This window comes from Protobothrops mucrosquamatus, unplaced genomic scaffold, assembly GCF_001527695.2.
Source record: "Protobothrops mucrosquamatus isolate PMUCROS unplaced genomic scaffold, P.Mucros_1.0 scaffold3, whole genome shotgun sequence".
NCBI lineage: Eukaryota > Metazoa > Chordata > Lepidosauria > Squamata > Viperidae > Protobothrops > Protobothrops mucrosquamatus.
The window spans coordinates 195,462-219,401 of NW_015386390.1; the positions used below are offsets into that span (position 1 = coordinate 195,462).

The 23,940-nt window shown below is 43.2% G+C and overlaps 1 protein-coding gene across 1 annotated transcript; it reads right to left on the minus strand.

Annotated features, from left to right (window-relative positions):
* Positions 1–700: 700 nt before the first annotated feature.
* On the minus strand, positions 701–8,770 carry PAQR3 (progestin and adipoQ receptor family member 3). The gene is made up of 7 exons (XM_015832361.1): positions 8,508–8,770; positions 7,140–7,302; positions 6,354–6,509; positions 4,929–5,126; positions 3,652–3,742; positions 2,380–2,531; positions 701–819 (listed from the first exon to the last, which is right to left on the minus strand). Exons 1-6 carry the CDS (start codon positions 8,690–8,692, stop codon positions 2,404–2,406), a joined length of 921 nt encoding a protein of 306 aa, XP_015687847.1. The 5' UTR covers positions 8,693–8,770; the 3' UTR covers positions 701–819; positions 2,380–2,403.
* Positions 8,771–23,940: the final 15,170 nt, after the last annotated feature.

Genomic DNA, 23,940 nt, shown 5'->3' on the forward strand with positions numbered 1-23,940 from the left:
GGCCACGCTGCTAGCAGATATTATTTTTTTTCTGCATTGACTGAATTTACCTCTTTCTTCAAAATTTCCAGGGCAGCAGGAAATGCTGTCAAGGCCCAAGCAAGCACTTCGTGTTTGGCATTAAGCAGGTACTATCCTGAAGAACGCGGCTCAGAAGAATTTCACTTATCCAAGTAGTAGCAAGCAGGTCACGTTTGTGGAGAGCGTTACTTGCAATAATTTGTAGTTAAGTCTAACATTTTTTTGACCCTTGTCACACGTTTGACCCATGGACTGCAAGTTCCCAAGATGAGAAACAATTTAATTCTAAATTGACTTGATGGGTCCAACTCTTGGTTTGAAGATAAAGGTTACCCTGCAATAATCTACGGAGGCTCTTTTATTGAAAGGAAAAGGAACTCCAATAAAAATCTGTATTATATTTGATTTTTTTTTCCCAAATGAAACGTCAGCGCAACAACACAGATCACATTAAAAAGATACAGTTAACATGGATTTTTCAAGTGAGATCCCAGCATGCAAATGTCATAAGAACTTCGTGTGCATGCATTTCAGAGATTTTTTTCTTGTTGATAGCATAAACAGTCGCCACATCCAAGTTTTATTATAATTTATATATCTATGACCAAGTTATCTGCAATTCTTTCAACATCCAAAGTGGACAAATAGTTAGTTGATGGAGATCGATGATATCAGGAGTGACTATTAACATATTATTCCTAAAAGAAAGAGGATTCAACATGAACTGTGGCTGTTGCTCCTGAAATCAGCCTGAAATGAAGATATTCAATGTCCAAACTTCGGTACAAGGATGAAATTCTGAAAACAAACACAAAACACATTTTAAGTGATTGCACGCAGAACTCAGCGAGCTACTTCTGCTAAGAGAGCTTTCCTAAACCAGCAAGTGGTGGGAGGGGTTGCCATCTCCAGGTTCACAAAACAAAAAGGAAGGCTGTCGCTTAAACACAAAGGGATCTAATATTCCCCCATTTATCATCCTTCCTGGTTAAAAAAAAACAACAGCAATGCATCAATATTTCCTCCTCATGAAGACAATATTTCAATACACTGTATTGGCATGCCTTGGTAAGGCCACACTTGGAATACTGCATCCAGTTTTGGTCACTACGATGTAAAAAAGATGTTGAGATTCTAGAAAGAGTACAGAGAAGAGCAACAAAGATGATTAGGGGACTGGAGGCTAGAACATATAAGGAACGGTTGCTGGAATTGGGTATGTCTAGTTTAATGAAGAGAAGGACGAGGGGGGACAGGATAGCCGTGTTCCAGTATCTCAGGGGCTGCCCCAAAGAAGAGGGAGTCAAGCTATTGTCCAAGGTGCCTGAAGGCAGGAGAAGAAGCAACGGATGGAAACTGATCAAGGAGAGAAGCAACCTAGAACTAAGGAGAAACTTCCTGACAGGGAGAACAATTTACAAGTGGAACAACCTGCCTCCCAGAATTCCTGAGCCAGCCATGCTGAGGGGAAAGGGAGAATTTCCAAGCTGAGCCATGCTGGCTCAGGAATTCTGGGAGTTGAAGTCCACGAGTCATAAAAGAGCCAAGGTTGCCCACCCCTGGCCTAAATGATCCTAGCAAACTCCATGATCATGTGGGGAGCTGAACCTGGGTATCCCCTAGCCCAGTGATGGCGAACCTTTTAGAGACCGAGTGCCCAAACTGCAACCCAAAACCCACTTATGCATCGTCGGGTGCCGGGTGGGTGTGGCCCATTCGCGGGGTGTAACCAATTGGGTGGGCGTGGCCCATTGGGGGGCATGGCTACGGTGGTAACAGCAGACTGGGTGGGACTAAAAAGTTCAATCAATCAATTCCAACTTTGCAAGATCTTTTTTTTTCCTGCGAGAAGTTGAAATTGACTGATTGATTGAACCTTTTTTTTTTGCACACGGTGGCGGAGGCCTAAAGTGAAAAGATTTTATAAAACCCAGCTGAAGGCCTAGGACTGGGACGACGGCGTGTGTGCCCAGAGAGGGCTCTGAGTGCCACCTCTGGCACGCGTGCCATAGGTTCGCCACCACTGCCCTAGCCCCACAACCACGCTCACTCTCCTGATCACACTTTCAGGGCCAGGACAAAGAAAAACCAATCTGAAATGAAGGAGAGATGCTGCCAGTCAGCACGGGTAATGCTGAATTGGAATAATGAGCAAAACATTGAAGGACAAGAGGAGAAACATGCTGACTACTGAAAGAAGTAATTTGATAGATCTGGGATTCCCTGCCAAGGGGAATTCCAGGCTAGGAGTTGAGCAGTTGCTCTCCAATAGAGCAAATTCATTGCGAGTGGTGGGATTCCCCACCCTAGAACAGGCTAGAAGATCTTCGCTTCTCTGACACTGCGAATGCTATTTACCTTGATGCCCTTGGGTGCGTTGTTCTAATCCAGGCAAGGCTTGCTGTGCCTGTACTGCATGATGTACATGGTAGATTGGTGCCACCAATACAACATCACCACAGCAAGAATGTGCCAGAGTTGGTGGCTGGAGCCGAGGTAGTTTAACTGTCCTGTGGAAGAAGAGAAAACCAATTTAATCAGAATGGGAATAAAGAACGTGCTTTTTGTTCATAAGATGAAGACACCTGCAGAGATAGCCATTCAAATATGTTTTTCTCCGGCTGATCTGGAAATGAAGGGGTTTTTTTTCATCCCAGAGAGTGAGAGAATATTCCATTTTTGGGGTCAGGAAAGGACCGTCTCACTTATGTCTGGCTCTTGAGCTTCCAGGTATGTCTGGCTGGCTACTGTTAACGTCAATTTGATACTTTGTTGTTGTTGTTAGTTGCGAAGTCGTGTCCAACCCATCGCGACTCCATGGACAACGTTCCTCCAGGCCTTCCTGTCCCCTACCATCTTCTGGAGTCCATTTAAGCTCATGCCTACTGCTTCAGTGACTCCATCCAGCCACCTCATTCTCTGTCGTCCCCTTCTTCTATTGCCCTCAATCTCTCCCAGCATTAGGCTCTTCTCCAGTGAGTCCTTCCTTCTCGTTAGGTGGCCAAAGTACTTGAGTTTCAACTTCAGGATCTGGCCTTCTAAAGAGCAGTCGGGGTTGATCTCCTCTAGGACTGACCGGTTTGATCGCCTTGCAGTCCAGGGGACCCGCAGGAGTCTTCTCCAGCACCATAGTTCAAAGGCCTCCATTCTTTGGTGCTCAGCCTTTCTTATGGCCCAACTTTCACAGCCATACATTGCAACTGGGAAAACCATGGCCTTGACTATACGCACTTTTGTTGGCAGAGTGATGTCTCTGCTTTTTAGTGTGCTGTCTAGATTTGCCATAGCCTTCCTCCCCAGGAGCGTCTTTTAATTTGATACTAGGCAGATACTTAAATAAATCATGTGCAGCAATGTTGATACTATTTTTCTTTTTCAAGTTATAGAAATGCATAGTGTGTTAAGATGCATATCATGCTAAATATTCTCATTAACACTGAATAATGCCCAATGCCTCTGCAGATTTAAAGACAACACCTGCCTTAAATATAATACTTTATAATTTAGGTGCACAACCAGGGAGTTTTCTATATTTCCTCTAATGTTCACTCTAAAACAAGATCACAACAGTAGACAAAACTTCAGTGTGCATCTTTTATCCAGCTAGCAAACCATCAGGAGTATTTTTACCTGGAAAATATCTTTCTGGGACTTTGGAAATGTAGAAGAGAAATGCTATGACGGCTATTAAGTACATCACAATCACTCGGGGAGCGAATTCCTGAAAAAGGAAAATAAAACATTAACTGCAGCCACTGGAAGCATCCAGGTTTCAGATCTCTGACACGTGAGAAAGAAGATGGTAACCCTTTTCAACAGATTTCAAGTACTGTGAACTAAAAAAGCTGGATGACTTGCAAAATCTACCGAGTTCATTTTCTGTTTTTTTATGCACGTCGTTCAAAACAAAGAATTAAATGCAGGGTACATAACAATGTGGTTTACTGGGCTTTCCTTAAACAAAACATTTTCAAAGGAGAAAAAGCACCTGATTTTTTTTTTCAAGAAATGGCTATTGCTTTGCAGCAGCACTCTGACAACCAATGTGTTTACTCACAACTTGTGTTAAATGAATATTCCCACGTTCTCCAGATATCACAATTTCAATGCAAAGCAAAAGAATGAGGCTGTAAAAATGGAAAAGCGAGTTTAAATACTGAGTGTCCTCAAGCTTGAAGTTGTAACTGGTAACAACCAAAAGAAATTTGAGTATAATAAAAATGCCCTCGTGCCCAGCTCAACTGATAAATGGCATCAATGTAGTTATGAAAACAAATTATGTTCTCCCACTGATTTTTTTTTTTACAATTTTAATAGTTTGTATTTTTAAATGTTTTGATGACCTTGGTAGTTACATTATTATTATTTTTTTTTGGGGGGGGGGGGATAGCATTAACTTTGTAAGCTGCCCAGAACTACTTAACTGAAATGGACAAGTACAAAATAAACAAACAAACAAAATGCAGTATCTTGGCAGCATTTTGAAAGTATCTTCCCTTTGTGGTTTTCCAAGATTCCCCCCCCCCCCCGTTTCCTAATTTAGCCAGATCCCAAATGATCCTGTGGGATCCAAGTACTGTACTAACTGAGGCCAACCCTGTTTAGTCTTCAAGATTAACCAAGGCTGGCTAGGCCAGGGGTGGGCAACCTTGGCTCTTTTATGATTCGTGGACTTCAACTCCCAGAATTCCTGAGCCAGCCATGCTGAGGGGAAAGGGAGAGTTTCCAAGCTGAGCCATGCTGGCTCAGGAATTCTGGGAGTTGAAGTCCATGAGTCATAAAAGAGCCAAGGTTGCCTATCCCTGGGCTAGGCGCTAAGCACTGCCCTCAATCAATAATGCCCTCCATAAGATCCATAGGAGCATCTTTTGAGCAAATGTAATGGAGCAGGTAACTTCTAAATTTACCTGTACAATAGATGCTGTGACACCTCCATTGAGCCAAATCCAGTGGATGGTGGGAATAATTCCGTAGCCTGACACAGAGCAGAAGATGGCGGAGCGTAGTCGATGCCATTGCTGGGTGAGGTAACTGGGGTGAATCTGAGCGAAGAATACTGCCAAGATCATAGCAAGCACGGTGATCAAGTACACTTGACGCCAGTACTAGAATAGGAGGGGGAAAGGGAGGAGAGGTTTGCGTGATGAAGAGCCCTGGGTACTCACGTGGCAATTCCAGACAATGCTGGAATATCTATTTAAGCTGCTTTCCCAAAACATGGGGAATAGCTACAGTACTATTTGCACATTCAGATATTGACAGAATAATTTTAACAGCTTGTATTTCAGTTTTAATTACTCAACAGTGAGAGACTGCCATGAATGCTGAAGCAGCTTTCTCAAAATCTGCTCCAGCTGTACAGTGCTAGTCCCTGCTGCTAGGAAAGGCTGACTTTGGTATTTTCTTTGTAGAAAGAATAGAATGGAATGGAATAGAATAGAATAGAAAATAGGAAAGAATAGAATAGAAAATAGAATAGAATAGAAAATAGAATGGAACAGAATAGAAAATAGAATAGAAAATAGAATATAGAACAGAATAGAGGAATAGAATAATATAGAATAGAATAGAATAATAGAGGAATAGAATAGAATATAGAATAGAACAGAACAGAACAGAATTCTTTATTGGCCAAGTGTGACTGAACACACAAGGAATTTGTCTCCGATGCATAAGCTCTCCGTGTACATATAACAACAAAGTGATAGGTCAGTGATGGCGAACCTTTTAGAGACCGAGTGCCCAAACCGCAACCCAAAACCCAATTATTTATCGCAAAGTGCCAGGGCCTCATCAGCATTGTGGTGCCCTCGGGGGGGGCAGGGGGTGTGGCCCACTGGGTGGGAGTGGCTGCGGTGGTGACAGCAGACTGAGTGGGCGTGGCCGGGGTGGACATGGCCACCTTGATGTTGCTCGTGGGGGGCACGCCTGTGGGGGCTGGGTAGGATTGCGGGAGATCCAGGGGGGTCTCTGGTGGGTGGGGCGGTGGGCAGGAGGCTCGTCTTGCAGGGGTGAGGCAGGGGGTAGGGCGGGGGTGCCATTGCTGCGGGGCAAGGGGAGGCAGCTGCAGCCCCCGCACACAGAGGACAGCGAGCGCATGGGGCGTGCTCTACTACCTCTACTCAAGCTTGCTAGCCAGCTGCTTCGCCTCCTTTGTGCTGGGTGGGGCTGCCGCTCCAGGCGCCAGCGGTGGCCTAATGGACCTGCATGAGCTGGCAGCGGCGGCAGGTGTGCCCACAGAGAGGGCTCTGAGTGCCGCCTCTGGCACGCGTGCCACAGGTTCGCCATCACTGATCTAAGGTATACAACAGCTAACATTGTGCCCAACTTACATTACTACAGTAAAATGCATAAAAAACTCCTGACACATAGCAGCCCAGGATCCCAATCGAAATTCCTGCATAATCCAGTGCCATCCACCTTCGACTGGTCTTTTCCGAGCGATGGCAGCAGAAGAGGTGATACCCTACTGAGCAAAGCATACAGACCTACAAGAACATTGAAACAAATTCACATTAATTTTATGCAATTGATTTCTTTTTGTTTTTTTAAGATTTAGTACGCAGCACTCTGCGGAGCTCATGCGTTTCTAGTTGAAACTATAAAATGAGCACAGCAGAAATATCTGGCTTTACTCAATTTACTTACAATATGAAAAGAGATGGAAACATTTTTTTATTTATTTACACTACTACCTTCCTAAAAAGGGGATCCTAGAGGGAGGCTAGCAATAATTAGCAACAACAATAGGGAAATAGTAATAGACTAAGCAGAAAAATGGAAAGCACGTCAAATTAGGATTTACGTGATCCCCTAAAATTCTATTACTTATGTACTAATTCTACTAGCTGCTAAAATTCCTAATGAAATTACAAGTGCACCGACTAGGAAGGAAGGGAGAAGATCAACTGGAGATGCTACCTTGATTTCAGAATAAGATGATAACATTGTTCCATGCAATCTACAATTAAAGGATGTGAATTATCACAACGTTTTGATTAAAATAAATGAGGCGAAAAGCCTCATCTTGGAAGAGAATGCAAGATTTATTTTATATCAGCCCCTCTGACATACCCAATTCCTTGCAAAGTTTGGCTGCCGTATGTAAAAGATCTTACCTGAAAGCAAAAAAGACAAATAGAGCAAATAACAAAATCTTCTCTAGAAGCTTTCGCAGAAGGCAACACAGAAGTCATGTCATATATGCCCAACGTGAAGAAGAGAAAGAAGCCCAGTAAATGACTCCAGATATTGATTGTCTCATTGGACAAAACGAACAGACTGGTGGGAAAAAAAGATAAAAACAATAATGTCTGACTAGTTTTAATTTATTTTGACTAATAGCAGCATAAGTATGTGGTTCAATTCAGCTATTAATGCATTTCTTCCCTACAATCTGGTCAGCATTCCGTCCTTTAGTTTGTCTGTTTATCCGAAAGGGGCACTTTATATGTTGAACCTGGATTAGCGTTATTACCACATATTCTCTGCAATTTTCCCCGGGAAGAATACAAAATTGGAATAAATTGATCACAGAATATTTCCCTACTCTGTATTCAGAGATTTTATTTTTCTTGTTTGCAATATTTATATTGCCACATGTGCATGAAAGTGGTTCCCGTGACAATCTATAACAGTGATGGCGAACCTTTTAGAGACCGAGTGCCCAAAAACCGCCCGTCCCCGTCCCCGTCCTGCCCACTGGGCCACCCATCACCTCCACGGCCCGCCACAGATCACCCAGGCAGCCCAGCAGCGCCATGGCGGCCATGCCCTCCACCCGTGCCCTGCAGCATCATCTGCATGCGATGGGGCGCAAGGGCGGAGTCTTGTCCCCGCTGCCCGGCTACCATGTCCTTGGCTGCGCTGCTTTGCGTGGGCCGCGCCCGGGGGCGACTCTCCTCCAGGGGAATTGCTGGTGAGGAGGGGGCCGTGGGACGACGGTGTGTGTGCCCACAGAGAGGGCTCCGAGTGCCGCCTCTGGCACACATGCCATAGGTTCGCCACCACTGATCTATAACTTTGTTTTCTATTAATATTTTTTGCTTTGGACAATAGCAGTGCTTACATCTAAACCGGGGTTCCGGTTCTAAAGCAATGAACTACATGCAAATTAGTCTCACTGATCATAGGTTATTAGGAGAGCCATTTACTTCTGCTGTTGTATGGATACACTAGGCCTGAGAAACTGCCTGCTGGAGTTTGTCTGTTTAGATTCTAGAAAAAGGGACTGACAATAAAGAGATTTTCAAAGGAAAATCAGCAAGTCAGAATTAAGAAGTATTTCAGACAGAGAAAAGAACATTTAAATTAAGTCAATGCACCTTGCTTCATTAGTTGCTTTGGTTATAATTTGCAGAAAGCAGGATATACATATAAATAAACCAAGCAGTTTTCAAAATAAAAACATGTTTTTCTTATAGGCACTGCTTCAATCCAGGCTAGTCGCTTAATTTCACTTTGAACCATTTCGATCAACTCCAAACCTTTTTAAACACAGCCTAGAAGGCAGATATGCTCTGTAGCCATCAGTGATGTAGGGATTATCCTTAAGGAACACAGGAATCTGTTCATAGGTGTACAAACGAATTCCCCGAGGAACGAGGACAGGCCAATACTGATAACTTCCCAGCTCAATGTAATGAGCGCTTTTCAAGAGTTTCTGGTGCATTTTAGTAGCGTTTCAAGTCATCAACCAAGGCAAGAGTAAACATGTAGCAACACACAAGGCTTTTGACTTCTGTCATAAGTTATCTGCAAAATATGAAGACAAAATAGGATTAAGATCTAAAATAGGACAGACAGGGAACACCCATGCTTTCCCCTCCTCCGCTTGTCACAAAACAATTTGCATTTTTCTATAGATGAAAAACACAACTCACATTCTGAAAATGCAGCAGCAGCCAAAAAAAAATATCTTATCAACAGCAAACACTTCTAAGACTAATCATTAACAATGTAAGGCAAGAAGTACCTGGGCCGATAAAGACACACCTATTTAATAGTCTTTCCTCTTAAAAAAAAAAGCTTTGTCGGCAGTATTTTGACTAGAGGAACAGGCCTAAAGGCAGCCTTCCCCAGAAACTGCTCCCTGTTATTACAACAGTCTTAAAAGTTGTGCTCTGCCAACAAGGAATACAGGTAGTCCTCGACTTACAACCGTTTAGTGACCATTCAAAGTTACAATGGCACTTGGAAAAAAGTGACTCATGATCATTTTTCACACTCCTCATGGTCAAAGGATCAAACTTCAGACGCTTGCCTACTGGCATGTACTTATGGTGGTTGCTATGTTCTGGGGGGTCATGTGATCACGTTTTGCAACCTTCTGACAAGTCAAGTCAACAGGGAAGCCAGATTCACTTAACAATTGTTGTTATTAACTTAATAACTGTGATGATTCATGCATAACTACCGTGGCAAGGTCGTAAAATGGGGCAAAACCCAACTGTTGCTTAGCAACAGAAATTTGGGGGTTAATTATGTTGTAAGTTGAGGACTGCCTGTATACAGAGGGAGGGACAGAGATGGGTAGTTTTAAAATCTGATTAACAAACAAACCCTAATAATTTCTTCCTTTCCCTAGTTCCCATCTAGGCTAGTTTTCTCCATGATTATTGTTTCATGTTTCTTGTAATGTTTTACAATCTACTGCCCAGAGCCATGGGGAGTAGGAGGGGAATTCTATTATGTGTGGGTAATCTACAGTTAGATTCACAGTCTAAGACTGGTGGAAACTTAATAATTCAAGTCCTAACCAGGACCCTAAAAGTTATTAGGGTAGAGTATAAGAATATACACAGTTCCAAGCAGGGCCATTTTTTTAAAAAAAAATTGGGGTGGTGAGATCTGATAAATTCGGTATTTCCAGATATCAAGGATGTATTCTGATATTGTTCTGTGGGCTCCAATCATGATTTATGTAATGATGGATTTTATTTTTTCTATAAGAGTTCAACTTTGAACTGCAATGTTTTTTCCAATCGTTTTTCCTCAATTCTAGCACCACCTGGAATAGCAACATTAATGAACCAAGCTTCCCCCCCCCCCAGTAACTTATATCAGGCATGTTATGAACAAGATGCCTCTCTGTTTAGATTTTAAAGTCCCATAAGATCTTAGCCAGTTTATTTTCCAAAACCTTCAAAAAAAAAAAAACTTTTCGATGTGTTTAATTATTATTAAAGTCCTGTGTGAAATGTTCCATCTGTTTCCCTGGAGTTGTCTGCGAGTTGGACGGTGTATAAATGTAATTATTAAGATGTATATATTATCTAAATGTATAAATTATCATTATTAAAATGTTTACATTTAAATATCATTATTTAAACGTATATACCTCCCAGGCAACTGGGAGAGAGGCAGCTAGATATTTTCACACAGCAGAACCTTGTTATTATTATTGGGCAGTTGCAGTCAGCCAGATGTTCAGACCAGATTTGGCATTTCTGCCTGCCTATCGAGTCCTTCCCAAAGACCTGGGACTGACAGATGTGAATGTTTGATGGTGTTACAGTTATTATCGCAGGATGCAAGCCGTCCTGAGTAAAGCCGCCTTTTGCAATTGATCGACGATGAACTTGTCAATGCCATAGATCAGGGGTCTTCCAACTTGGCAACTTTTAAGACTTGTGGACTTCAACTCCCAGAATTCCTCAGCCAGCCCGCAACCGTCATAAATACCAACCACAAGTCTTAAAGTTGCCAAGCTTGAAGATCCCTGCCATAGGTCAGTGATGGTGAACCTTTTAGAGACCGAGTACCCAAACTGCAACCCAAAACCCACTTATGCATCGTCGGGTGCCGGGTGGGTGTGGCCCATTGGGTGGGCGTGGCTGCGGTGGTAACAGCCGACTGGGTGGGACTAAAAAGTTCAATCAATCAGTTCCAAGTTTGCAAGATCTTTTTTTTCCCCATGAGAAGTTGAAATTGACTGATTGATTGAACCTTTTTCTTTGGGTACACAGCGGGTGGAGGCCTAAAGTGAAAAGGTTTTATAAAACCCAGCTGAAGGCCTAGGAGTGGGGCGACGGCGCGCGTGCCCACAGAGAGGGCTCTGAGTGCCGCCTCTGGCACCCGTGCCCTAGGTTCGCCACCACTGCCATAGGTGATCAAGTGATGCCCCAAGTATTTTTAGTGGGGTTTTTAGTGGGGTTTTTAAGAGAAATTTTAATTATATAGGCCATAGTAATATTTCTTTTTAATTTGGTTTTAAATTAGGTATTTATTGTAGTATCTGTTTTATAATTGGCTGTCAGCCGCCCTGAGTCCGGTAAGGAGAAGGGCGGGATATAAATTGAATAAATAAATAAATAAATAAATAAATAAATAAATATTTTGGGATTGCACCCCAAGGCCCCTGTCACTACTTTGCTTGCGTTGGCTATAACTGTTCTATTTCTCTTTGCAGCTCTTTGCATTTGGTTATCCTCTCCACTTCTTTCTCTTTTATTCTGCTCTCTCCAGCTATTGCCACCTCCACTATCCAGCCTTTTTTTAAAAAAATAAATAAATAAAATCTTTCTTATTGACAGTTGTTAAGCTTGGGCTGTCAAGTGGCAGGTGCCTGTCTGTTTGAAGCCTGAAGTCCCAGAGCACTTTAGCTTATTAAAAAGCCAGTGTGAAAACCTCTCCCACCCTCCTCCCTGGGACGGGCCCAGGCGAGGATGACCCAGAGAAAGCCAGCCCAGGGGCCACGGCCTCAGCTCCCCCGGCCCTTCAGGCGCCAACAGGCGGAGGCTGCGAGCCCCGACAACGCAAGCGGCGATCTTCCATCTCGCTCACCCCGGTCGCTGCTGCTGCTGCCGCCGCCGCTGCCGCCACCGGAGCAGCTGAAGCCGCCTCAGCCCTTCACGCATCCTGGCGGCGAAAAGGCTCCCTTCTGTCCTTCTCCTCCTCCTCCTCCTCCTCGCCCGGAAAACAGCCGCCTCCGCCTCCAACGGTCCTAGGCGGCCATTGCGTCGCTCCCTGACGCCGCTCGTCGTCCAGGCCCGCTCGGATGATGCTGCCGCCTCGCGACGGGTCGCGCGGTGGTGACGTCACGGCGAGAAGCCGACAGCGCACCAATAGGAGGTCGCGGCTCTCCCCTGCCTTCCTCACCAACGGGGCACGTGCTGGGGGCGTGGCTGAAGTGCAACTACATAAATAAACAGACTGAAGCGCGCGCGTGGGGGTGCGTGCGTGCGTGGGGGTGTGGTTCTGCTGCAGAGTATTATAAATTATTTTTAAATTAAATGGTAACTAAGAGGCTTGGGAGAAATTGGTCTACCAAGCTGGGATGCGTACCCTTTGCTATGTAGGGGATGAATGGGGATTGCAGGGACTCCGATTCAGACATTCACTAGTTGACTTGACTCAGCCATCAGCCCAGCTTGCCATCAAGCGGAGGGTTCTTGCCGCCAGGAGAATAAAATGATGGGTGAATGTAAAGCTAGAGAAAGGGGAGAATATAATTAATAACCTGTGACTTAAATCCAGAACTGGCAATGGTTATTCTCAGTGCCCATTATTTCCCTCGAGTTTCCCTTATTTCCTTCCATCTTCAACTGTTTATCCACTTCTGGGGCAGATGAGGGTCTTGAGTGTGAGGGTCTTCATCTATCTATCTATCTATCTATCTATCTATCTATCTATCTATCTATCTATCTATCTATCTATCTATCTATCTATCATCTACCTACCTACCTACCTACCTACATCTATCTATCTATCTATCTATCTATCTATCTATCTATCTATCTATCTATCTATCTATCTATCTATCTATTTATCTATCTATCTATCTCTTCTTCTTCTTCTTCTTCTTCTTCTTCTTCTTCTTCTTCTTCTTCTTCTTCTTCTTCTTATTATTATTATTATTATTATTATTATTATTATTATTATTATTATTATTATTATTATTATTATTATTATTATTATTATTATTATTATTATTATTATTGCAACTGCCTGTCCTGTTGAGTATCTTGAAGACAATATCCATGATCTATCAGTCAAAGTGCATTTACAGGTAGTCCCTACTACCACAACTGAGCCAAAAATTTGTTGCTAAGTAAGACTTTTGTTAAGTGAATTTTGCCCCATTTTACGACCTTCCTTGCCATAGTTGTTAAGTGAATCACTGCAGTTGTTAAGTTAATAACACGGCTGTTAAGTGAGTCTGGGTTGCCTATTGACTTTGCTTGTAAGGGTTGCAAAAAGTGATCCTTTGACCCTGGGACACTGCAACCATCATAAATATGAACTAGTTGCCAAGTGTCCGAATTTGATCAGTGACCATGGAGATGCTGCAACAGTCGTAAGTATTAAAAATGGTCATAAGTAGCTTTTTTCAGTGCTATTGTAACTTCAAATGGTCACTAAATGAATCGTAAGTCGAGGTCTACCTGTATAGTTTCCTCTTAAACATATTTCTAATAAGTTTTGAGAAAGCAGAGGAAGATTAGAAATTGGATGTGGTGACATGCAGGCTACCCCATACATTTTTGCTTTAGGATCTGGGTGGCCACAAGTAAAGCTCAGAAAACATGAGCTTTACCTTACAGAAAAAAAATGACTTGTCCTTGAAACCTGATTGTGGAGTATCAGCTACTAAAGGAGTAGGGCCCCTTCCCTGTCTGCAAACTTGTATTTTTCTGGCTGACCAGAACAGTCTCTCGATCACAGTGCAATGGATTCTGTGTTCACAATCTAATCCCAAATATTTAACCTGGTTTCTATGAGTCTCGGCACCAGAATAAATCTCTCATTTGTGTTGATTAGGAAGCATGACAATTTTTCACTGGAAGCAATGCAAAACTTTTTAAATTTCTCCCTGTCCTCTAGGGGAGAAATGTGGACTGTGAACTAAAAAGATGGAAACCCAGCTGCCAAGAGCCAGATGTTGTGGCATTAGAAATGGCAATGAAATTATGCTGCCAGCTGTGCTGAGTAACCCACCCAATTTTATATTCTGACATTTGATGCCACTGTTTTTGTTTCCAGTTTCCTACAGTCAGCTTTCAGATATTTCTAGCAATTTATTGTGCAGATCAATCTAGATTCTTTAAATATAAACGTTGGAAAGTTGTTTTTTTTTTAAACATACTGTACCTTGCTTGCTGATACCATTCAGAGCTGTGGTGGCGCAGTGATTAGAATGCAGTACTGCAGGCTAACTCTGCCGACAGCCAGGAGTTCAATCCTGACCAGCACAAGGTTGACTCAGCCTTCCATCCTTCTGAGGTCAGTAAAATGAGGACCCAGATTGTTGAGAGAAATATGCTGACTCTGTAAACTGCTCATAGAGTGCTGTAAAGCACTATGGAGCAGTATATAAGTCTAAGTGCTATTGCTATTTTCCCAGATCATTCTTTGCAACATTCAATGCCACATTCACCATGTCAGTTCACTCTTATCCAGTGTTTCTCAACCTTGGCAACTTTTAAGATAGGTGTACTTGAATTTCCAGACTCCTCTGGTCACCACACATCTTAAAGTTGCCGAGGTTGAGAAACACCTCTCTATAATTAGAGAAAAGACAATATCTACACTTGTGGCTAGCTTTATAGGCTCCTTGAAACAGAAAAAAAATGCACTTATAACATAGTTTGGATGATTAGATTAGGAAAAAAATTGAATAATAGAAAAAAGGGTTTCTTTTTTGTAATCAGAGTAAGAAATAACTTTGTAATCTTAGCTGTATTTGCTGCAAAGGAAACTGGAAGCTTCTTTCTATTTCTTTTTATGTTCCTGTTAGCTCAGTGGTGGCGAACGTATGGCATGGGTGCCAGAGGCGGCACTCAGAGCCCTCTCTGTGGGCATGCGCGCCGTCGCCCTAGTGCTAGGCCTTCAGCTGGGTTTTATAAAACCTTTTCACTGTAGGCCTCCGCCGCCGTGTACAAAAAAAAAAGGTTCAATCAATCAGTCAATTTCAACTTCTCGTGAGAAAAAAAAAGATCTTGCAAAGTTGGAATTGATTGATTCAACTTTTTAGTCCCACCCAGTCTGCCGTTACCACTGCAGCCATGCCCACCCAATGGTCCACACCCACCCAATGGTCCACACCCACCTGGCACCCAACGATGCATAAGTGGGTTTTGGGTTGCAGTTTGGGCACTCGGTCTCTAAAAGGTTCGCCATCACTGTGTTAGCTTTTCTCTTAAAAGTTTATATTAAATATAAACTTAAAATTAAACACACACATACCTATATAAAGAAAAACACTGCTCTAAACCACACCTGTGTATCTCAGTAAGCACCATCCTAACATTTAAGCCTCACAGAAATCAATGGGATGTATTCTGTGTAAATATGCATTGATTGGGCTACTTATATAGAAGCAGAGAACGAACTGGCTGCATAATTTTACCTGCCAGATGTAACAAGTTAATCATCAGCACTTATTAAACTTGTATGCTGCCTTACTTCCAACAGCCCTCAGTGCTGCCTCCATCTTGATTGAGATGCTTTGAATTGCAAAACTGCTCACGGTATATATTTTTTTAACAGGTTAAAAATGTTTTTGGGTTGTTTCATTTGGAATGCAGAGAAAAATTGCAGTGAAGGGAATGAATGTGGGCAAGAATGGAGAAAAGTTAGCAGAAATAATATACTGTAGCATGTCCACCATGAGGATTCTGATAAATCCATGAAGTTTAAAATAACAGAAAGACCTCGACTTATGACCACAAATGAGCCCAAAATGTCTTTTGCTAAGCCAAACAGTTGTTAAGTGATATTTGCCCCGTTTTACAACTTTTCTTGCCACGGTTGTTAAGTGAATCACTGCCGCTGTTAAGTTAGTATCATGGTTGTTAAGTGAATCTGGCTTCAACATTGACTTTGCTTCTCAGAGGGTCAGAAAATGTGATCACATGACCCAGCAACACCGGAACCGTCATAAATACGAACCACTTGCCAAGCATTCAAATTTTGATCACGTGACTGCAATGGTCGTAAGCATGAAAAATGGTCATAAGTCACTTTTTTCTCTGCTGTTCGGACACTAGACAGATGGCTGTAAGTTGAGGACTACCTGTACTTCAGAGAAATGTGGATTTTACTTGTTGCTTAAAAGTGTGGATCTTCCATTAGAAAGAGGACCAGGCAAGAATAGGGGGTGGTGCAGGACAACTGATTTGGTGTTTTAACTGACCTGAGGCATTCACAGGTATAATGGTAGTAGTAGTAGTAGTGGTAATAAATAATAGTAATAATAATAGTAGTAATAGTAGTAGTAGTAGTAGTAGTAGTAGTAGTAATAATAATAATAATAATAATAATAATAATAATAATAATAATAATAATAATAATAATAAAGTTGGAAGGGACCTTGGAGGTCTTCTAGTCCAACCCCCTGCTCAGGCAGGAAATCCTATGCCATTTCGGACAAATGGCTGTCCAGTTTCTTCTTAAAAACTTCCAGTGTTGGAGCATTCACAGCTTCTGGAGGCAGGTGGTTCCACTGGTTAATTGTTCTGTCAGAAAATTTCTCTTTAGTTCTAGTCAGAAAATTTCTCCTTAGTTCTAAGCTTCCAAATAGAATCTTTCTCCAAATCGAAAGTGTGATTCAAGTGTTCGGTTCATTGAATTGATCCCTGAGATCAGCAGCACAAGTGTCTTACTCAAAACTGATCTTAGGTGATGGTTACAGTCCTATGGATCAGTTGCCTGAAAAATCCCACCCTTTGAACTTCCACCAGATGTCACTCCATCACTGTTATTTCCCCCCGACACAAACTGTCTTCCTTCTTGTTCTGTTTTTATAAGAAGTCTTACCAATAATATTTTGAGGTGAAGGAAGCATTTGTGGGTTTAAAACTCATCCACTCATCCTGGTAACAGGAGCACTTCTGTCTCATCACAGGTTCAGTTCCCCAATTCTACAGCAGTATTTTGAAGAAGGTGTAGAAGGGGTTATTAGACTTATCACCTTCCTTCCTTCCTTCCTTCCTTCCTTCCTTCCTTCCTTCCTTCCTTCCTTCCTTCCTTCCTTCCTTCCTTCCTTCCCTCTCTCCCTCCCTTCCCAATTCTTTCTCCTTCCTTTCTTCCCTCCCTCCCTCCCTCCCCAATTCTTTCTCCTTCCTTCCCTCCCTCCCCAATTCTTTCTCCTTCCTTCCTTCTTTCCTTCCTTTCTTCCTTCCCTTCCTCTCCCTTCCTTCCTCCCTCCCCAATTCTTTCTCCTTCCTTCCTTCCCTCCCCAATTCTTTCTTTCCTTTCTTCCATCCCCAATTCTTTCTCCTTCCTTCCTTCCTTCCTTCCTTCCTTCCTTCCTTCCTTCCTTCCTTCCTTCCTTCCTTCCTTCCTTCCCTCCCTCCCTCCCCAATTCTTTCTCCTTCCTTCCTTCCCTCCCTCCCTTCCCAATTCTTTCTCCTTCCTTCTTTCCTTCTTTCCTTCTTTCCTTCTTTCCTTCCTTCCTCCCTCCCTCCCTCCCTGTGTGAGAGTGACTAACCAAAAGTCATTTCATGAGAATGCAGGTGTCAGACCTGCCTCAGTCTTGAGCCCTTGGGGTCGGAAAACTCTCGACTCCGCTTGAAGTGAAAAAGGCACTTGCACTAAGAGATGGTGATTGCGGTAGAATCATGCGGAATCTAAAATTCCAGCGCGCCAATACAGAACTAGACCCTTGATTTCCCCTAGCCCTCCCTCTACGTCCAAGCGTAGTCAACCCAGCACCACCCTGATGCTATGAGAAAGTCTGAGGTGTTTGGGCTGGTAAAATTCCACATTTAGGGGGCAAATTCCACATTTAGGGGGCTTGAAGTTGCCAGTGTGCCAGTGCGAACCAGATTCCAAGCTGCTCTAATCTTCCTCAACTGTCAATTTCCCGCTCCTCAACCCCAGGCCTTTACAGAGGGCCACTGCAGCTGAGAACCGAGCTATGGATTCAGGCAACCTCTGGAGCCACAAAGCTGTTTTGAACAAATTCGGGAATTGAGGATCTCTCTGACCTGCCTTTGCGTAACTGACCACAACCCGAATCTCCACAGAAGACTGGGAAAAATGTTTTCTGTTGATGTAGTGGAACGTAAGAAACAGAATGTCTGTGTTTAGATAGTTTTTTTGGGGGGGAAGGTTAAGGCTGCTTTGCCAAGAAAAGGGGGACCCTGAACCCCCGAAGGAGGGTATACAGCAAATTGCCCATTTGTTCCCCCCTCCCTTCCCCACTGATGGCAGAACGCCAGCTGAGACGCCGAGTCGAAGCTGGTGGTTCTGACAGCAGGTCCTTCCCTGTTGTCTAAAACCTTAACCCCATTGTGGGCATTGTTGTGAACTGGGAAGGTTTCTTCTCTTGGTAATAATATAAGTCACTATACTTCAGGCACTATTGAAGTACATTCCTCAACTTACAAACAGTTCATTTAGTGACCGTTCCAAGGTTGCAGCGGCACTGAAAAAAGTCACTAAGTTAACAGCTGAAGTAAGTAACAAACATGAGAAGAAAGGTTGTAAAACGGGGGGCAAACTTCACTTCACAAATGTCTCACTTAACAAAAATGTTGAGCTTAGTTGTGGTCTACCTGTATTAACCAGCTGTAGGGGGAGTCAGTAATATTTGATAAAGACCTGTCCATCTAGGTTTCAAAGGGGTTTCAGCAACGGTGATGGCAGAAGGCAGCAGGAGAAATACTTGGAGAATCTCTTGTATCTTAACATGCTTTAGAGCAGGGGTCTCCAACCTTGGCAACTTTAAGGCTTGTGGGACTTCAACTCCCAGAATTCCTCAGCCAGCTTTGGCTGGCTGAGGAATTCTGGGAGTTGAAGTCCACAAGCCTTAAAGTTGCCAAGGTTGGAGACCCCTGCTTTAGAGTTTAGACTGTGAGTTCAAGTCCTGCCTGAGGTATGAAAGCCAACTAGGTGACTTTGGGCCAGTCCTCTCTCAGCCCAATCCACCTCACAGGGTTGTTGTGGGGAAAATAGGAGGAGGAAGAAGTATTGTGTGTGTTCGTCCCCTCTAGTTATTATTAGGACAGAACTGATATATCTTCAATCCCTCCTCTCTCTTCAGATAGCAGATTTAAGTTTTCTCCTCAGGTGTCACCATCAGAAAAGGTGCTACAGAATGTGTGAATTTGTGCTTTCAAGCATCAGGAATATGTCAGTATGCTACACGTTCCTCCTACTTGATAGGATGCAAAAATAGAAAGTTAGTTTGCAGGACGTCTAGAGTAGAAATATCAGTTTTCCAATATTTGAGGGGCTGTCACAGAGAAGAGGGGGGGTCAAGCTATTCTGCAAAGCACCGGAGGGCAGGACAAGAAGCAATGGATGGAAACTAATCCAAGAGAGAAGCAACCTGGAACTAAGGAGAAATTTCCTGACAGTGAGAACAATCAGCGGAACGACTTGCCTCCAGAAGTTGTGGGTGCTCCATCACTGGAGGTTTTTAAGAAGAGATTGAACAAGCCATTTGTTCAGAATATACTGAGCAGGGGGCTGGACTAGAAGACCTCCAAGGTCCCTTCCAACTCTCTTATTCTGTATTCTGTACATCCTAGTTTGTAAAGAATAGTCTGAGCAAACTTAGAATCAAATATGTACTTTGGTTGTAACTGCTGTATCAACCAAAATGTCCTTCCTTCCTTCCTTCCTTCCTTCCTTCCTTCCTTCCTTCCTTCCTTCCTTCCTTCCTTCCTTCCTTCCTTCCTTCCTTCCTTCCTCCCTCCCTCCCTCCCTCCCTCCCTCCCTCAGACAGCATCTGAGAGATTTCCCTCATACTATCTATGAGAATTGCTTCAGAACTGGTCAAATATGCCTTTAGGAATATGGAAGGCACATGCTAACATCACCATGTAAATCTATAATATACCAAGTTAATGGAAGCTTGGTATGGAAGCAAATGGTAATGGAAGCAAATGGTTATTTTTTATCTAATCTCTGTTGGGGAGATCGTGAACCTTAAATACATGCTGGCTGGTTTCCTGAGAAATGTAGACTATTTCCACAAGCGTTGTGTTAGATCTCAAGCCTCTCTGCAAATCAACTTTTTGACGTGAACTCTTCTTAAATGTAGAGAGGAAAGCTTGTGAAGTGGGCCTTCTGTACATGCTCAAGTATACTGCCACCTCTAGGGCTGAATCCTGATAAGCCTTGTGTGCAACTAAGTCAGATTTTTGTTTCCATATCATGCTGTCTTTTTTTTCAAAAAAACAAACAAACAAGTAGGGCTAATATCTCACAACAAGGGCAGCTGGAATGACAATTATAACCTCTAATGATGGAGAGAAAGTTGTGTTGTAAAATCCTCAGCTGGATAGCTACATGGCTCAAGGCAAATCCCCTTCTTCCTTCCCCCCCCCTTTTTTTAAAGGCAATGTTACAGTAGCAGGAGAATAGATGTTTATTAAACATTCTGCCCATTAAAAATATATTATTCTTCATTGGTCATTCCATGTGAAGTGATGCCAGGCTGTTTACAACATTCTCCACCTGGGATGGTGTGTGGAAAAATCTGGCAACTGCATTTGACAAGCCCATAGCCTCATAATCCAGCAGGCCATCAAACAATAAATACATTTCAATGGGCAGGGAGCTTGAAGGAAGATAGTGTCTGCTGAAATAGCTCAGCAGGCTTTCTCTGCTGTCCATCAAGCTTTGCAGTGAGGCCGATCTTTCCCCCCCCCAAAAAAAATCATAATTGCGTCTTGTTCGCCTCGTGTCTGAATTTGTACAGATGAATCATAACGATGCTGTTCTTCCAAGAGATGGAGAAGGAGGGAGATGGAAAGGAAACCTGATCAATTATTCCGGTGCTGTTTCCTAGCTCGGCAACATTCGGCAGCCTTCCTCAACCAGATGCCCTCCAGATGGGTTAGCTATGGTGAGTGGATTTATGGATTGTGTAGCCCTTGCGCACATGGAGCACACCAGCTTGGGAAGGGTGTGGCGCAGGGCTTCGATCAGCCTCCCCCTAATGCTGTCTAAGAACTCAGATGGCAGCAGTGATGCTCGTCAGGAAGATGCCAAGTTGGAGGTGGCGATCAGTCAGATGGGAGGCCAGGAAGAAGGACCGGAGAGGCTGGCATACGACTCAAAAGCAGAAAAGGCACTACCAGCCGAGAGGACGAATGAGGACCACGAGGTGCACTGAAATGAGCACGTGCTAATTAACACCGATCATGCCAATTTAGGAATAATGCCTGCAATTTAAATAGAGATACGTTCTCAGCAGAATGGAGCAGAGACCGACCATCTGTGCCCCTGCTTTGCTTACTTCCCAGATACTATGGTTTATTGGTGGGCCACTTCAAGACTCCTTGAAGTACTCTTGTCTGAGAAGGTATTCTGCATTCATTGGGGATCAGCATATCAATGTATTAATAGCAAACAACAACCACAACAGATCTGCAACACTGTCCGAGTATACAGCCAAGACGTTGAAACAGAGCTTGTTACTAGACAAAAGTGCTTTGTAGGAGATTATCTGAGGGAGGCGTCACATGGATCATTAGTCTTGAGTCTCTTTGCACTTACAAGAGACCTAAGTTCAGCCCACCTTGAATCCTGCTGACTCTTATCTACCACCAACTTGCTCTGACCGTTTGTAGTTCAGATTCTTGTAGAGAGCTTCAGCAAACAATAAACCTATATACAGGTAGTCCTTGACTTACAAGAGTTCATTTAGTGACTGTTTGAAGTTACAGCGGCACTGAAAAAAGTGACTTATTCTATTCTATTCTATTCTATTCCATCCCATCCCATCCCATCCCATCCTATCCTATCCCTAGTGGACTGGAGTCAAGCAGAACTAAAAGCCCTGGATAGGAAGGCCAGAAAAATAACGACAATGAATCCTGCCCTTCATCCATGCAGGGATGTTGACAGACTCTACTTACCAAGGAAAATGGGTGGATTTGAATGTTGCAAGTACTCAGACAGTTGAAGAAAAAAGGTCACTGGAAGAATATTTAAAGGACAGTGAAGAAGATGCATTGAAGCTAGTATACCAGGAAGGTTTGATAAGTAGATAAAAATGCCAAATTCAGTCTAGACATCTGTGTGAGGAACCATAATAATAATAATAATAATAATAATAATAATAAGCAGTTCTTCCACTGTACTATGGAAGAGGAGAAGACAATAAAGGGAGAACAAGATCAGTGGCCTTCAAGAGATCTCTTGTTAGTGCTTAGTACTGGTGGGATTCAGCTGGTTTGCACTGGTTCAGTAGAACCGGTAGTTAAATTTTGTTGAGTTCGGAGAACCGGCTGAACCCACGCTGCTTCTGGAAGTCCATTCTAGGCCTCAGAGGCCTGGAGGAGGCCTCCGTAGCCTAGAACGGCCCACAGGAAGTGCATGGATGTCACTTCCGGAAGTGCGTGGATGTCACTTCCGGAAGTGCGTGGATGTCACTTCCGGAAGTCCATTCTAGGCCTCGGAGGCCTGCAGGAGGCCTCCCAGGCCTAGAACGGCCCACAGGAAGTGCATGGATGTCACTTCCGGAAGTCCATTCTAGGCCTCGGAGGCCCAGGCCTGCATCCACGCAGAGAACCAGATGTTCAGGTATTTGAATCCCACCCCTGGTGCTCTGGAAGCCAGAGTTGGCAGGTAAACTGAAAAGTAGATGTCATCCTTTTTTATCCCACAATCTGTCCTGCACAGATTCCTCTCCATATAATGTTCTGTAAACGGAGATTTATTTATTGATTGATTGATAAAACCTGGCAATCCATTTCATTCCCTCTGACAAAATTTGCAGTAAAGAGAGAATGGGTATTCTGGATAGCCAGGAAAGTATAAGAGGGTTCAGCACAATCAAGATTGCAAGATTCTGATAGCTGGTTTTAATACAACACGGTTGTTAAGTGAATCTGACTTCCCCGATTGACTTTGCTTATCAGAAGGTTGCAAAAGGGGAACACGTGATCCCGGGACACGGCAACTGTCGTAAATATGAACCGGTTGCCAAGTGGCTGAATTTTGATCATGTGACCACGGGGAGGCTGCAAACGTCAGAAGCGTGAAAAATGACCATAGGTCACTTTTTTGCAGTGCCATTGTAGCTTCGAACAGTCACTAAATGAATGGTTGAAAATTGAGGATTACCTGTGTCAAATTGGTAAGTGAAGAAAGTCTGGTTCCAAATGACCATGTTAATTTCAAAGCTGTCTCACTCACCTTGTTTCAGTTCACCGAGAAAGCAAAGTTGACAAGCTATTATTAATAAACCACCTTCCTTAATTCCAAACGAGAGAGAGCCAGTTTGGCATCGTGGTTAAGACACCAGACTAGAAACCGGGAGACCGGGAGTTCTAGATCTGCCTTAGACACAAACCCAGTTGGGCGACCTTGGGCCTGTCATTCTTTCCCAGCCCTAGGAAGCAGGCAAGGGCAAACCACGTCTAAAATAACCTTGCCAAGAAAACTGCAGGAATTGTCCAAGCAATTGCCAGGAGTTAACCCAGACTGGAAGACACCAAAAGGTCCAAATATTCCCCCCCTCCCTCAAAGTCATGACATATTTGTATTTTGTGGCTGCATGGATATATGGGAGACTCACTGTATTCCGAGGGACGTCTAATCAGACAACCCACTGATTAGGAGTTATCTAATCAGTAAGATAACTTAATGATAGATTGCCCTGGTTTGGTTCACTGCTTGAGTTCACACTGTGTTAACTGTGGTTTATTATAACATACTGTTGGTAAGTCTACATAAGCACATATCTTACAGAAAATTGCTGATGTTCCTGGAAGGAATGAGGCATTTTTCTTAGTTTTTTTTTTTTTTTTAGCTTTTTAGGTGCATTTAAGAATGGGAAAAGAAAGAAGACATATCCAGGAGGCAAAGTTGTCTCATTTTGAGAAGTACAGAGCAACCGAGTTGAAATGGACTTTGGAAGTCTTCTAGTCCAACCCCCTGCTCAAGCAGGAACTCTGAAATACCATTTCAGACAAGTGGTTGTCCAATCTCTTCTTAAAAACCTCCAGTGTTGGAGCA

Bases quoted from the DNA above. Each gene is read 5' to 3' on its own strand.
- PAQR3 (XM_015832361.1), bottom strand. From the start codon at position 8,692: ATGCACCAGAAACTCTTGAAAAGCGCTCATTACATTGAGCTGGGAAGT. The intron at 6,510-7,139 runs GTAAGATCTTTT...ATGTTCTTGTAG, and splicing joins TTTGTCTTTTTTGCTTTCAG to GTCTGTATGCTTTGCTCAGT. The intron at 5,127-6,353 runs GTAAGTTGGGCA...CTCCTATTCTAG, and splicing joins ATGCATTTTACTGTAGTAAT to TACTGGCGTCAAGTGTACTT.